The following is a 17,196-nucleotide window of genomic DNA, read 5'->3' as shown; positions in this document are numbered from 1 at the left end:
ATGAAAAACTAATTTAATCTCTGAAAATAAATTTGTAAAGTAACATGACAATGGTACATCTATTCCCTAATGACTGATCACCAAAAGGAAAATTTGTACCACATGTCTCAATGCAAATTGCAAAAAGGTTAAAAAAACTAAAATTGCTTCTCTGCTTGTCCCTTTATCAGGTTGAAAGCTGTAAATCCTGGCCAGAGATGTCTGGCCACATCAGACAAGACAGCAAACCTTGCAGAAAAGCAATCTAGAAAACGGAGGATGGGTGTGAAGACATTCAAAGGCCATTTTACACCTCACAACACTATACCATCATGAATAGACATGGCCTCAAAATTTGCAACACTAATTGTTAGAGATAAAATCCACCCATCTTCCAGACAAAAACTGACTGTACAGCACACACATTGACTAAAACAATCTCGTAACACATCTGGTATAGACGTAAAGACTATCCAGACATAAACACTACACACCACACAACATATTCCAAACTTAACACTACATTTAAAATCAACATTCTCCTGTTACACAAACAGGGACATCTAATCCAACACAAATTCTAAGTGATATCATTCACACCCATATTAGCAAAACTACAACATTCATAAGAAACTTACTTGGCAAAGTCACACTTTGATGATTATGTTTCTAATTGCAATAACAAACTTACTGTCTAAATCTCAAATCAATAATCTGACTGTTGTTGTCATAAGTGAGGACCAGTTGGCGCCCTGATCCTCAATTTATCACTAAACAACAGCACAAACAATTTTCAAGAATCAATCAAACCATTTACATCTCAACTCCTAATATCAAATGTGACTTAGCCAACATATCACATACACACCTATATAAGTATTCACATATCTCTACACTCGTACACCTACTTATTCATGCAAACACATTGAAATCTGAGATTCTAAATCTTCAAGTCTATGGACTACACATACTCATAAACATGCCTATACACACAAGCACATACATAAACACATACATATACACATAGGCACATACCTGCACACATAGAAATCTAACATGAGATTCTGAATCTTCAATTGTGCTCATGGACTCAACATGTCCTGAACATATTCTTAAGTTAATCTTAGGCCTACAAGGTGCTTATATTAAGAGAATTCAGAATTCCCTCGAAACATTCATTATAGATGTGTTTATGGAACGATTACACAATTATGTGCCTATTATTATTATTATTATTATTATTATTATTATATATGGGCTACCATGCCCATACCTAAATCTATTATAGCAATATTTTACTATCACGTTAATTGATACACCCTATAGTATGCATAACCAAAATTTTATTTTGACACCTTCTGTTTTTTTATTTTATTTTTTATTTTTCCACATGACCCAATATATGCATACCTGAAGAAGGTTATTTTTACATTTTCTTGGTTTTATTTTATACAATCTACAATATGCATACCTGAAGATCATTTTAACAATTGCTGGGTTTTATTTTCATACAATCTGTAACATGCATATCTCAAGGTTATTTTAACATTTAATTTTCTGGGTTTTATTTTTATAATATGCATACCTCAATGTGATGTTTTTATTGCTTTAACCTGATCTTTTGCATCCTCTCCTTCAATATCCAGAGACCAAGTACCTTTGAATTCAGCTAAACTCCAAATACAACAGTGGGAAAGAACTTTGATAATTTTATATATCAGATATATTTGACCAGGTGAGACCGTACCACTTGCACTTTTCACATCAAGGTATCATGTGTTATGTTTTTATTTATTTTATTTATGGTTTGCCCTATGAATCTATTGATAATGTTGCTGAGTCTATCAGTATTGATCAACGTTCAATCAATGAATGGTCCTTAAGAATGTGCAGGTGTTTCACACAGTGATGTATTGTCAATGACATGATCCCCACCTGACGATGTCTGAAATCAGAGATGATCACCGTTCAGAGGTGACAACTTTCTTCAAATAGATAGAACGTCTAAGAACAGGTGGTTTTTCGCAAAAGAATGGGACATTCATTGAACAAAGCACACGGGCCTTGGTTGACACACTGAACTTGAAAACTACGAACACTACAGAGATTGGACACCACCAAGAGCTAACATCTTACTGTATGTTGATCCCATCGGGACTGTTATGTTCTCCGATATGATCAAGCGGCGGAGCTGTAAGACAATTTCCTGAATAAATATAGCACCTCCCCAAAGGATACTGCATGGGGGCAAAGTGAGTGCTCGGGAAAGCAACTCTCTACGATTCACAGTGGACTTCCCACTGAGAAACATTTGGGTTTCAAAGACACACCTTTAGGGTGTCATACATTTGTATTCTTATTGTCTCAAAGCAAACTGTATATGAAATGCTACATGCACAAAGAATCTAAAATATGTATCTTATTTGTTTTTCATTGAAATATCTCATTGCAAGTGGTTACAATGGTCTCACCCATATAACAACAGAATACAATGTTAAAGTATATGTGAAACTTTATTCAATGTTAATAGACACCTCCCATTCTAAGCATAAACCAATCACCCACTGTATACAAATTAAGGACAGCCCTTGGTTCTACAACAACCAATCAGTACCAAATTCCTATATGCTTTGTTCTCTGGTTATTTAAGGAGATGTGTAGAAGATTTAGGCGGGACTTTCAATATCTAGAAATGCACCCCATGATGCTGTATCTTTGATATAGCATCATGTATTTTATTTTATTTTGAGGAATCTGTAACCAGATCTTCATCTCCTCACCAGGTATGCAATGGTTTTTCGTTTGTTTTGTATTTGAATTGGAATGTAAATTGGCTTCTGAATTATGTTTTTCCTTACCTGGTTAATAAATTGTTATGTTTGATTTTATTCTGTGTTGCTCAGTAAATGTTGACACTGCAAGTAATACCGTTGTATCCGTAGTTACCGTAAGGACAGAAATCAGGCTAGGATCGGCCCAAATCCCAGTTAGATAGTGAATAATACATCAGCTGAGGATTTGTGAGATACGACTAGCAAATTGGCGTTAGTTTAAGTGTACTTAGAAGCGTGGAGGCTGTGTTTCCGTTTAGAGTAACATCTCTGATTACTCTAAATAGGGTAAGTCTCAACCTCTGTTTATTTCAATATTATTCTATTCATTCATTGTGATTAGAAATAATTATTGTAATAATTAAGTGTCACCTCTAAGGGGACTAAATAAAGTATGTTTAAAGTTGAGCACGCAGAGAGCGGCCGCTTAAGCGTATAGTCCAACCTCTGGCAGCGACCAATACTGATTCGCTTATGACCGTTGACCAGTATATTAATTATGAGGCCCGTACTAGGATCATGTGCGACTATGAGAACCGAATGAACGAGTGTAATACCAGAGCTTTATCAGAATAAATAAACAAACATCCATCTAAATTCTGTAAGTTTTAAAAGTAATAATCAATCCAATTTGTAATATAATATAAACTAAATCTTTGTCTTTGGAGTCAGATAAGAGATAATAATACAAAATTACATAAATGCCAAAACGTCACCTGCAAGCGCCGGAAAAGACTGAACGCGCTATTACCCTTCGTTTGGATTCCGTCGTTGGGCCAAACGGATGGATGGGGTCATATTTTTGCCCCTTACAGTCCCGAGTCTTTAACTTCCAAGTCCGAGTCAAGTCTCAAGTATTTTATTTTTTGTCAAGTCAAGTCACAAGTCACAAAAATAGCGACTCGAGTCGACTCGAGTCCAAGTCACCAAGTCACAAGTCCCCATGTCTGTTAATAATCCATGGAAATGCAATATGGAGATGGGAAAGACAAGCTGCAGGACTAAGAGCAACGGTGTGACTAATATCTTAAAGGAAAACTGTTTCATGCTAACAGAATTTTAACGGCATTACATTACCTCTTCAGGCCTGCTTATCTCAATGCCTTCTGGTCCACTTATACCCAGATCCAATGCTTCTTTGGCACCCTTACACAGATGAACAAACACAAGATATGTGGATTAGAACAGCTGTTATTAAATACATGAGCCTATGGTTGCACATGACGGCATTAAAGACGATGTAGGTGCACTCCTGGTGCAAAGTACACAGTAACATTATGCTGTCTTATGATATCTTGTTTAAGTCCAAATTTACAGCAGAACCATATATAGACTTTGCATGCAATCCTAAAATGCAAGAATTTATCCAAGATGACTATTAAAGTGGACTGTAACTATACTTACAGTGGCAAGAAAAAGTATGTTAACCTTTGTGAATTTCATGGTTTTCTGAATGAATTTGTCATAAAATGTGATCTGATTTTTATCTAAGTCAAGGGTATTGACGAACATAATGTGTCTACAATAATTACACAAAAAATTCTGATTTATCATGTCTTCATTAAACACACTCATTCAACATTCAAAATGGCAGTGGAAAAACTAAGTAAACCCTTAGAATTAATAATTGACCGCTCTTGGCAGCAATAACCTCAACCAGGCGCTTCCTGTAGCTGTGGATCAGACCTGCACATCGTTGAGGAGGAATTTTAGCCCATTCTTCCTTTCAGAACTGCTTTAGCTCTGTCATATTCTTTGGACATCTCATGTGTATGTCCCTCTTTAAGTCAGTCCAAAGCATCTCTATTAGGTTGAGGTCTGGGCTCTGACATGGGCCCTCCAAAAGGCCGATTTGGTTTTTCTGAAGCCATTCTCTTGTAGACTTTCTCCTGTGTTTAGGGTCGTTGTCCTGTTGCATCACACACCATCAACACAGCTGATGTAGAGGCTGTTTACACTTGGCATTAACATGTGTTTTCGTCGATCGGATCACAAGTGTACGACGTCAATGCCATGTGCAAACGGTGTTCAAAACGCTTTGAGCTCGTCCACCTTCGACCACTTTCAACCACATCCAGAGGTGGTCGAGACCACTTTCGATCGGATCGCTTTGGAGTTGCGGAACGCACATGTGATTGAATGCGTTCGAACAGCCACACACGACCGCCTTCTCTCCGCCCATTTATCTAATCTGAGGTATTAAACACAAGTTTTACATCTTTTTTTACTTCTGGCGTGAACATTCGGTGAACAGCGCTATTTTTAGCCTTTCATTGATAAAACTGAGCGGCTGATCTCCGTAGTTTCGTTTTGAAAGCGTGTGAAAGTTGCGCGAACCTATTTCATCAATTGCACTGAAAATTCAAAGAAAGCTCTAACATACTCATGTACAAAACACTGTGCAGCATGTTTACTTGCTAAACAAGCAGTGCACTCCGACATAATATTAGTTTGCGTCCATATAAACTCATAATTACTCCCGCTCGGGTTTGAATGACAGCAGAGAGACTCGCCCACCGTCTCACAGACCACCCCCTCACAGTATTCAGCATAGAAGTGGTCGAAAGTGGACAAAAGAGACGGATTTAAATACCAGGTGTAAACGTAATGTCTCTCTCTCGTCCACTTGTGATCCGATCGATGAAAACACATCTTAATACCAAGTGTAAACAGCCTCGTACAGACATTCTCACATTATCCTGAAGAATTGTTTGCAAGCTGGCCATGCCCTGATGCAGCAAAGCAGGCCCAAATCATGATGTTTCCCCACCATACTTTACAGTTGGTATGATGTTTTCATGATGATATGCCATGCCCTTTCTATGCCAGATGTAGCGCTGTGTGTTTTTTTCAAATAGTTCAATATTAGTTTTATCAGTCCACAAAACATTTTGCTAATAATAACGCTGTGGAGTGTCAATGTGCTCTTTCGCAAACTTCAGGCATGCAGCAATTTTCTTTTTAGTAAGCAGTGCCTTCCTTCGTGGTGTCTTGCCGTGGATCCCCTGCTTGTTCAGTGTTTTATGTATTGTAGACTCATGATCAGAGATGTTAGCAAATTCCAATGATGCCTTCAAATCTTTGGTTGTCATTCGGGGTTGTTTCTTCACCTCATGGATGAGTCTTCGTTGTGCTCTTGGTGTCATTTTGACTGGGCGCCCACTTCTTGGTAGAGTAGCAATAGTCCCAGGGCATCTCCATTTGTAGATTGTTTGCCTAACTGTAGAAGTCTTTGTAACCCTTCCAGCTTTATGTAAAGCAACAATTCTTGATCATAGCTCCTCTGAAATCTCCTTTTGGCAAGGCATGGATCCCATAAGCGTGTTGTTCTTGTGCAGAGCAAACTCCAAAAGTTTGAGGGGTTTTTATCAGTCAAAGTAGCTGTAGTCCACACTTCCAAATGTATTATCTTAACTAAATTCCAGGTATGCTAAAACCTGATTTCAATTAGCTTTTTTGAAGATCAGATCACATTTTATGACCAATTTATTCAGAAAACTATGAAATTCTAAAAGGTTCATATACTTTTTCTTGCCACTATCACTATATGTGATCCTGTCTGTGAAATCTGGGCTAAAGCATAAAATGAACCATTTAACCCAATATCTGTGTGTGTTATGCTTCTATACATATCATATGGTTAGCTTATAGTACATACACTTACATCTTTACTAGAATGAATTATTCAAGGCTGTGTCCAAAATCGCCCACTACACTCTTGTTCCCTATTCCCTACATTACGAATATAGGTCAGTTGAAATGAGTGAATTAAATGAGTGAATTCACACCCCAAGGGTGTCGAAAGGGCTGCAGGCATCATCTGCTGAGACAAAGGAATTCAAATGTGAGCCTCACAGTATTTTCTAGAGCGGAGTTTACATTGGTTGGACACTTGTTATTGCGTTGCATTATGGGATTGAAAGCGTGTACTCAATAACTCACTAAAAATGACTTTCCCCTCAAATAGTGCAGGGTATAGTGGCCGTTTTCAGACACTTCCCAAGTCTTAGTTGGATTAAAGGTTCTGAGGAGCTTTTCTGATTTATACCTCAGCAACCAGCTCCCCGCTCTCCGCATGGACACGGGCCACTGCACCAATGTCCTTGCAGTTCTGGAGGGCTTGGAAGAGCTCACTGTCTCTCAGCATGTAGACGTCCTTATAGGCCATGAACATCTGGAAGGAGTTCACCCCTTTTTCCCGCACCAGCGTCTCCATCTGAGCACGAACCTGAGAGGGAAAAGATGCATTTGTCACAAAATGGAAACCCTGATGTCTGACCTTTATTAAATCTAACAAGCCCTTTATAAAAAAGTATTTTGGTGGTATCATGTTAATGGCTTCAAATGGTAATACTGTGGTATTTTGATATAAAGTATGGTGCAGAGTAATTACCATTTTCACAACTCCATGGTAATTCAAACAAAACAATGTTGTACTGTCTTGAATTCACAAGGGGTAGAGCTCATTTGCAGACTTCACAACATTTATTGACAATAACATAAAAGCCGATGAGCGGGCAAAATAACAAACAAACTCAGCATAACAGGAATCATGACGACATGAACAGACCATGGAGACAAAACGAACCAGCACAGGACAGCAAACACAAGGGCATTAAATAGGAGAGTAAATGATGAGGGTGCAGGTGACATGAATTAAACAACAATAGAACAATTAACAAAAGAGACGAGACAGGTAAACACACAGTCCAAAACAAAGGCCATGTGCTACCACTCAAAACTAGGGATCGACCGATATGGATTTTTCAGTGCCGATGCCGATACCGATTTTTGTTTCATCAGCCTTAGCCGATGACCGATACAGGCTGCCGATTTTCTTGAGCCGATACTGGTTTTGCTCACTCAATTTACATCATAAAAATTATGTAAAAAATGGCATGTTGTTAAAAAGAGATGTTATTAGTTTGCACAGTTCTTAAATTTATTTTAGTCTAGGTCTAGTCTAATCCCTGTCCAGGAAGCTGCCCCATAGAGATGGAAAAAAACACTTTGTTCAGCTATGATCAGCTGTTAAGCCGAGCTTTCAATGTTGTTGTGAAAAGGTTGGTTGTGTTTAGTCACATGACCTGCAATCGCTTGCGGGTTCCAGCACTCTGTCTGTAAATTATGCCGGAAAAATCGGCAAACACGGTAGCCATGTATCGGCCGATGCCGATACACATAAAACTCGCAAATATCGGCCCGATATATCGGCCGGCCGATATATCGGTCTATCACTACTCAAAACACATGTTGGTTTAAAGAAAAACACTAGGATCCAAACAGGGATGAATTTAGAAGCCAATAAACACTTCCATGTTTTCCCTATTTAAAGACTGTTACACGAGTAAGTATGGTGGGACAAAATAAAACGTAGTGCAGAGGTCGAATTGCTGCAAACTAATACGCCATACAATATAGTTCTCATTTTGTATCCTCTTAAAAATCGCCACGTTTTATTTTGTGCCACCATACTAACTCGTTTAAATACTGATGGCTGCACAACGGTTTGTTATTGCGGCGAAATCTCCAGGCCCCTAAACATGACACAGCACAAAGCGGCCATGGTTCCCTAACCTTCAGGATGAATGTGAGACAAATTCTGACTTAAAGGCGGAGTTCCAGATTCTATTGGGGTAGGGGCGTGTTTGTTTAGGTGATTTCAAATATCAACATTGGCTTTCAAACATCATGGACTCCGCCTTTAATATTTAGGATTAGACATCACTATAAAAACCACGGTACTACCATAATATGTTTTAGATTACATAAAATGTCACCAGATACCAGAAACATAAAATCTTTACCTTTGGTCCCCACCAGGTAACCCCAACATGAAGAGCGTAGTCACAGCAGGCCTTGGGGTCAGCGTGAGCACGACACTTGTCATAAGCGTCCAGCAGAGACTCATTCTTCTCTGGAAGCACGTGACCAATCACCATAGTTGTGCCTCCAGCCAAAGCAGCCTGGAAATAAACATCAGATTAAATGGAAGGGTTTCCCGCAGCATATTTCAGTTAAGGCGGCCCGCCTAAGCTTGGAAACCCTACCGCCTTAACTAGCTCGTCTAAAAAAAAAAAAAAATTCGCTGGAAATATAATTGTTGAGCGCTCTTGCTCACTTTTTTCATGTGCATTATTTACATGCTACAGTTACACTCCTATAAAATAATGTAATTAATAGTGGGAAATAATCAATTTTTACCATTTTTGCGCTATCTATCATCGTTCCCCAGACGTTCTACAACATCTTTTTTAGTTGGTGTTTATTAACCATTTAGTTTCACTTCATCACGCAACTATTCCCATTAGAGGTATCTGTTAAAAACATTTAAGTTCATTAATAATCTAGTATGTGTTCATTTTTTTGTCATAGTTTCTTCAAAATTAAGTTTTATTTGAGTGTTTTAAAAATAAATATTTTATTTATTTATTTTATTAAAATATTTTAATTTTTATCATGACGCATACGCCGCCCCTTTGATTACCATGCCCTTGGCCCTGGACCACCTTAACTAACAAATTTTCTGCGGGAAACCCTGAATGGGATCAATACAGCATCGCTATCAATCAATTGCTTTAATGGGCCAACAACATTAAGCAAATTAAATAACACCAACTATTCAGATAAACTTAAAAATAGCATAAAAGTATTCTGTGAATACTTGTAAAGTAATGTGCATCCATAGTATATTAGCCATTTGGTGTTTTAAGTTGTTGCCGGGGTGTTGCCACTGGCGGCCGGTGACTTTTCGATGCAAAGTTCGTCACAACATGTATGTAGCCCGTCATGCGTGTGGTTCCTTATTTCAAAACATGTGTCCTGCACTTCGAGAGATCCCGCCTGCATCACGCGTCCCGCCAAAATAAATGCCTGCTGCAGACTGTCTAAAGGGTTTATGATAAAAGAGATGCTCGCGTTTGCCAGATACTCACATAATCTCATGCGTAATAAGAGTTTAATGTTAAGGGAGTGTCTTGCATGTATTTTGTGAACGCGAAGGTCTCTTTTATCATAAACGGTTTTGATGCGTGTGCAGCAGGGACTCATTTTGACAAAACACGTGATGCACACAGGATCCCCCAATGCGCAGAACACACAATCCGAAAAAAGGAACCACACACATGACACTCCGAACACTTATTTTGAATTAGCGCCCCTCGGATGAGCAGTCACGAGCTGCCACTGATGAAAACTCAGCTAAAGTCATTTTTTGTGATGCTGTTTTCTACATAAAGTCATCCTACATAATGTAAAGAACATTTTGTGAAAATATAACTTTCATATATTTAATATTTACTGAGTAAGGCCATGTTTAAGACTGAAATGAATGTAAAAATTAAACTTTATCGTTAGGATCACGTTTTTTCCCAAAAGAATGATAAAAAATTGCTAGCCAATCAGAGTCCATTTGAATTTAAAGCACCTGCACATTCAAAATGTGAAACTGCAAAACTCCCGCTTAAAAGGGTACATTTCACAAGACTTTTTTAAGATGTCAAATAAATCTTTGGTGTCCCCAAAGTACGTATGTAAAGTTTTAGCTATTATAACGTTAAAATTGCCACTTTGTAGGTATGAGCAAAAATGTGCCATTTTGGGTGTGTCTGCTCATTTGCAGAGATTAGCATTTGGTTGGATAGTGCAGATTAAGACGGCGGTATTATCCCCTTCTGACATCACAGGGGGAGCCAAATTTCAATTCCCTTTTTTTCACATGCTTGCAGAGAATGGTTTACCAAAACTAAGTTACTGGGTTGATCTTTATCACATTTTCTAGGTTGATAGAAGCACTGGGGAAAAGTCTGTTTTCATGATATTTCCCCTTTAAGCGAGAAGGATAGTTCCGTTTTAACGCATGCGTACACACATGCTGCGTCCGAAACCGCCTACTACATACTATATAGTACGCGAAAAGCAGTAGGCGAGGCGAGTAGTATGTCCGAATACATAGTATTCGAAAAACAGTATGCGAAAAGTACCCGGATTACCTATTACTTCCGGTTAGATTTTGCAGTGTGCATACGATGGACGCTTCACTATCCCATGATGCCCCGGATGAGGCGTTATCCAACGAAGAAGAAGAGGCACGCGGCTGTTTTCGCGCTGAAATGACACGACGTGATGACGACGTATGTTACGTGATGTATGGTGGATGTAGTACGTCCGAATCTCATTCATACTACCAGGATTCATACTATACAGTACCTACTGTTTTAACGGCAAGTAAGTAGGTACTTCATCTTATTCAGTGCCTACTATACAGTATGCGATTTCGGACGCAGCCACAGATTTTGTCATTAGTATTCACACCACCAGATTTTTGTTACCGCGCATACTTTATATGTGTAGGTCTCACATGTGAATACAGGAGAATGTAGCATGCAGCCAAGGAGATGCATTGCATTTTGTTGCATACGTCGAACATCTGTGTACACGTACAAGTCAAATAAACTATGTTTTGCAAGGCTATGCGTTCGACTGTGCACGTACGTTCGCATACACATAAAAATCAAGGCTTTAGAGTAAACGTAATGTTATTGTCCGTTGTGTGAATTCTAATATAGTTATTACTTTAGTTATAGTTATCATCCTTATTTTACAAGGTGGCTAGATTTTATTAATTCATACAACCATATTTGTACGTTTTTGTACAATTCACTTCAAACAAATTCATGCGAATATAGTATACTAAGTATAGCATATTATACAGTACTATATATTTGAAGTACAAGTACAGTATATATCGTTTTAATAGTGATGCTTACCTTAGCAAGCATGCTTATAGTAGCAACATGTTCATAAAACACTTTTATTAACATTAAGATGTTACAAAAGAGTATAAGGTGATCAATGTAAACATGCCAGTATGAAAACAATGACTTTGCTGTGTATAATATCTTATAGAGGATTCTTTAACCATTAGAATGCTGTGATAAACAGTAATGCTATATTAAAGATAATGCTCCTCTTTTAAAGCATCTCTTAGCTGACACAAGCCAGTCAATCACATCCAGTGAAAGGGGGCGCGTGTTTGTGTGCACCATTGTTTTCCAGCACAATGGCACGGGTGAAAAGCTTTTTGCAGCAGTCTTTGCAGCAGTGCTCCTGTATCTATGGAAACCGAATCTGATCTCCATTTGTCTCTTCGCCTGGCGAGTCTCATGGCGGTAACTGAGAGGGAGGGGGGAGAATGGCACTTGCATTGCCAAGGCTAATAACAATAACAGCGGCGACAACAACATCTTTATTTGACGTCACAGACTGCGATACTCTCATAATAAGAGCGTGTGTATGTATTTTTTATATGTGAATCATTGCCTGAGGCGGAATGTAAGTGTGTAATGCCCGTTTTTTGCATCTCTGAGTTTGCCAAGCGACCCGTGAGATATGTTTTGGCAGTGCAGCCTGCTAAAAGAACTGCATCTCTGCTTTTCAACTATTTATATGAACAGATAGATGTGACATCAAATGGATGTTACACACATCATTTGGTTTGAGCTTGTGTGAGATGTAAAATCGTGTCATATAATGTTAGAAAAATCTGGCTAATACCTAGACCAGCAAAATCAATACACATAGAAAGTAACTCTAGATCTTGGCATCAGCATAAATGTCTTAGCAATACAACTACACTGGTTACTTTTAAGGGGGTGAATGTATTGAGTTGTTGTGAGATAAAAGCCCCTGACAGATGGTTGGGGGCCACACAAAGTGTGGCGGGACCAAGAAAATGATATCCTCTGCCACTTTAGCTTCTACAATAGCTACTAAAACATTACAAGATAACAAAAAACAAAGATAAGATGCTTTTTGAAACTCAGTCATATGTGCACATATCTTCACCATAATAATTTCACAATCTACAAATGGTCTACTAAAATGCTTTTTTATCAATTGTAAAAATGTAATTCATATCTTCAAATATATATTTGAAAATATCTATTAGTTAAGTCAATGAACAGATTTTATTTTTGATGTGAACCAGGATATTAAATTAATAGTTCACACAAAAATGAAACTTTTCTCATAATTAACTGTTAAGGCATCCGACAGTTTCAATTACCCCCATGCCATCAAGATATATATATATTAGCTTATATCCACCTTATTTTTGACGTAATTGTGGGTGCCGCCATCTTTAAACTCCTTTGTATAAGACTTCCGGTGAGCCACTACAGCTAATGGTTGTCGTGTTGCAAGGGACATGAGTGTGCCATTTTGACTGGCTTTTTAATGTTTATTATGAAATTCAGGAAGACCGGCATAATTTGTGCAGTTAGGGGTTGCCAAAATAGCTGGTACAAATGCCGTAAATCTCTACAAAACATTTGTTTTAACCATAATCCATGCACAAGAGTTGAATGTGTATGTGTCGCACGTGCACCCATGATCTGAAACTTTTATAGACACTGCCAGTAAACAATAAATACCATAATTGTACAAAAACAACTAATATTATGCTGATAAAAATATGCAGATTTAACTGATTTATTTATACTGCTACTATATTACAAAAATGTGATTTCAGTACAGAATATGACATAAACTGCTTCCTAGTTAATGTTTTTAATAGTTCTTAATGTGTTTGCGCGTACTTTCGTTATGTTTCAAATGAAAAAGCGAATAATTTTAAAATAAGCAAATAATCTCATAAGCTCATGTCTCATACTAATGCGTAAGAAGCGATGTAATTATATTTTTATAAAACGAAAACAATACTGAATACATGTAATAGTATGTTTATTATGGTTTGTTCAAATAACTTAAGTTACAATGTGTTGAATAAGAAAGATAGCGCTGCTGTCGGACCGCGTGAAGCTTGATGTGTTGTCATAAAAACTAAAAATTGCAGTTTAAAAAAAACGTACACCAGAGGGACACTTGTGACATTTTAAACCATCGCCTGAAAAGGTTAAAAACACAAAGTCTTGGTCTATTCCATGTACAAACACTCGACCGACTTTTATATTGTAAAAATACTGGTATGTCTCTGTGCTTTATATCATTATCTTATTATCGGAGGTGCAGTTTAGCAGTTTTTGCATCTGGACCCTCAATTGTTAATTGCTATTTGCTGTCATTACATCAACAAATTGCCTGGAACACATAGTTAAAAAAAGTAAATAGTGTTAATTTTGTTTAATTTAATTTTGTAGACATTTTTATCTAAAGTGACGTAAAAAAAAACAGAGGTTAAAGGGGACATATTATGAAAATCTGACTTTTTCCATGTTTAAGAGCTACAATTGGGTCCCCAGTGCTTTTATCAACTTAGAAAATGTGAAAAAGATCAACCCAGTAACTTAGATTTGATAAACCGCTCTCTGCAAGCATGTGAAAAATAGGTCATTGAAATTTGGCTCCCCTTGTGATGTCAGAAGGGATCTTATTATAATAATGCCACCACTTAATCCGCACTATCCAACCACAGCAGTGCCATTTAGTGCAGAGATCAGCTCATTTGCATTTAAAAGGACACATCCAAAACCGGCACATTTTTGCCCACACATACATAGTGACAATTTTAACGTTTTATAATAAATTATCTATATGGTATTTTGAGCTAAAACTTCACATATGTACTCTGGGAATTTATTTTACATCTTATAAAAGTCTTGTGAAATGTCCCATTTAACACCAGTCCCTACTAATTGAGCTACAGGAACCCCATATCATTTTTCATAAAAGATGATGAAACGCTTAATGGATACAAGACATGTTGACTTTAAAGTGCTGAATCTGCTGTACTGAGGAATCAAAATATGCAAACTCATGGGTAGTACCTTTGTGCCGCTGTAGAAGTCATCCGCCGTACAGGCGTTCATAAAGGTTTCATTAAGGTGAACGCTGGTGTCTATTCCACCCGGGATCACCAGTTTACCAGTGGCATCTATAACTTTGGCCCCACCAGGAATCATCAGCTCCTTGCCCACCTGCTGGATAATGCCGTTCTCTATGTATACATCTGCTTCCTGTGTGAAGTCATCGTTTACAACTTTACCTCCCTTTATGAGGATGCGGGCCGTTGCTGCGCTGGAAGACATGGCTCAACCTAACAGTGTCAAACGAGAAAGAACGATTAAAACATAACAGCCTGACCTATAGTGTCTCCTATAGGGTCACGCAAGGATTCCCTCGGTTCTTTATGACTGTGGGATATTTTTAGCCGATACATTACTGCAAACCTAACTACACTATTTATACAGTAGTCGATACAAAAATATCCCATACTTTTCCAGGCCTGGAAATCATAGTTTGCCTGTTATAACCAGGTTTTCCATGACTGTGGGATCTGTGTTTACAATAACCCAACCGCACATATTTTATGTATTCTGACATCCCGTACTTTTAAAATTATATCCCACATCCAAGCAAACAGCTTGCGTTTATTCACTTTTCCACATTTAGGCTATGGCACGAGCAGGATTCCGACTTGATTTCAAAACACAATCAATCCTTCAAATTTTCCATGGCATAAAGAGGTTACAAACCATTATGACGGTCTAAACTCCCACTTCACTGGGTAAACTGATACAAGCATTGCGTGATTATCCTTAGCTTGGCATTGGCAGCCAGTCACATTATTACATAATTACATAGAATTATATGATGCATATTGTTAATTATGCATGATGACACATTAAAGTAATTTTAAACACTCAAGAGAATTGACATCAGTGAAACTCCAACAATCCAACATTGTATGTTCACAAAAAAGAAAAAAATAATATTGTACAATCAAAAGCTTACTTGTCCAAAAGGGCCAATAATGCATGCACAAAGATGCAGATTTATTAGCAGGAAATACATGTCAGCTTGCAGCTGTTGCATTGCATTCCCTGCAGCACAACGCTGTCTCATGATCTAATCCCAAGTGAAAGCATGCATGCCGGTCTATGCTGCACGGCAAGTTGGGGGCAGGTGGGTGCGGCAAATTCACAGTATGGCGCTGCGCGGGGCTCCCCACCCCCTGTTCTGAGTCCCCGATGGTGAATGGTGTGTGTATGTGAGTACAAGGAGGGGTTACTATGGAGCTGGAGAATAAGGGTGTGTCCTTAGATGTCCTACTATAAAAAGATCAGCTTAGTGCATGAGCTACATCTGTCCAGAAGAAATATTAGTGGAGCATTTGTTCCTTCTCATGAATCATGGAGTCTTCTGGTATGACCCACTTTTGAACCGTGGCTTTTTCCATGAGATCCAGACGGAATCATATGGAGAAGATGCTGAACTTATAGAGTGTGTATGATGGTCTATCTCAAGAAAGCAATAAAATTGTGACATTTAAAGCAGGGATTTAGTGAATATTTCAAAGGAGCAGAAAAACTCATGGGGCAGGAACATGTGAGGGAAATGAAAATAACCAACAAATGAAATGGAAAATATAACATAAGGGTGGAAAACAGGGAAATATGTGTAAATATGCTACTTTTAGCTTATACCATACAAACTGTCAACTGAAGAAATGTAAATATAAGGCAAAAAAGGGCTATTTAATAATCATGTTTCATGCTTTAGTCGCTTTCATTATATGTAGACTGAATGAATGAGCCTTCATTAGAGGTTGATGATGATGATGGTCGAACCATAGGGGTGACCAAGCCCTAAAAATTGAATATGCTTTAAAATACGGGAACATAGACACTTGGGTTGGATTATCAAAAGTCATACCAGTATAATTACGTTACAACAGACATAACAGCTACCGACGGTGTTCTCATGTTTTATCGCGTTTTTTTACCAATGCGCTCGCGTGCTGTCTCTTCAGTAATAAAACCACCAGATGTAAGTCGTTCAGTCATAAATAAGATTTATACAATAAACCATTAAAATTATAATACAAAAACATAACGAAGGATGTACCAAGACACAAGAAATCGCTTCATGGATTCCTCCCACAGACAATTACAAGATCCCGAGCAAAATGTACACGTAATAAACAGTGTTTCTTGACAAAAGCTTAATAACGCAATCACAAAATAAGACATCGTGCACTTACTTCCTTTGCTATGTCCTAGAAAAGCGGTTTTCGTTCACTTTCAGGGCTGGTTTATTAACAATAAAGTCCGGTTAGATGTGCAGGCAGATGCTTCGGTTGGTCCAGCCCGGTAAACCTTTACGCTGGCTGCAGCAGCATCCAGACAGTGAGAGCTTGGCGTTGACCAATCACAGCATAGATACACAAAGATGGCCTCAGCGCTGACCAATGGCATTGCAGTGTGGGCGTGTCTTATCGGCACCGGTACGTACCATTTACAAGGATTCACAGGGGATGAGTATCAGTGTGCCAATGTGGCACTGGCAAGCGAACATTCATTTATCTACAAATTGGTTTATTTTATAAAGTATGTAACCTTAAATCTAAAATAAATTTAAAATTAGA

General features: G+C 38.1%; 1 protein-coding gene across 1 annotated transcript in view; it reads right to left on the bottom strand.

The window, feature by feature from the left end:
• Positions 1-16,971, bottom strand: part of LOC141365349 (dihydropyrimidinase-related protein 5-like) — a 29,168-nt gene extending 12,197 nt beyond the window's left edge. The window contains exons 1-5 of the mRNA XM_073869619.1: positions 16,813-16,971; positions 14,597-14,865; positions 8,618-8,776; positions 6,859-7,038; positions 3,888-3,956 (exon numbers count right to left, since the gene is read on the bottom strand). Coding sequence (XP_073725720.1) covers positions 3,888-3,956; positions 6,859-7,038; positions 8,618-8,776; positions 14,597-14,857 — 669 coding nt within the window. The 5' untranslated portion in view covers positions 14,858-14,865; positions 16,813-16,971. The remainder of the gene's footprint in view (positions 1-3,887; positions 3,957-6,858; positions 7,039-8,617; positions 8,777-14,596; positions 14,866-16,812) is intronic.
• Positions 16,972-17,196: the final 225 nt, after the last annotated feature.

This window comes from Misgurnus anguillicaudatus, chromosome 7, assembly GCF_027580225.2.
Source record: "Misgurnus anguillicaudatus chromosome 7, ASM2758022v2, whole genome shotgun sequence".
In the NCBI taxonomy this organism is placed as follows: Eukaryota; Metazoa; Chordata; class Actinopteri; order Cypriniformes; family Cobitidae; genus Misgurnus; species Misgurnus anguillicaudatus.
Note: the sequence above shows the minus strand (reverse complement) of the source record. Positions and strands in the feature narration are given on the sequence as shown.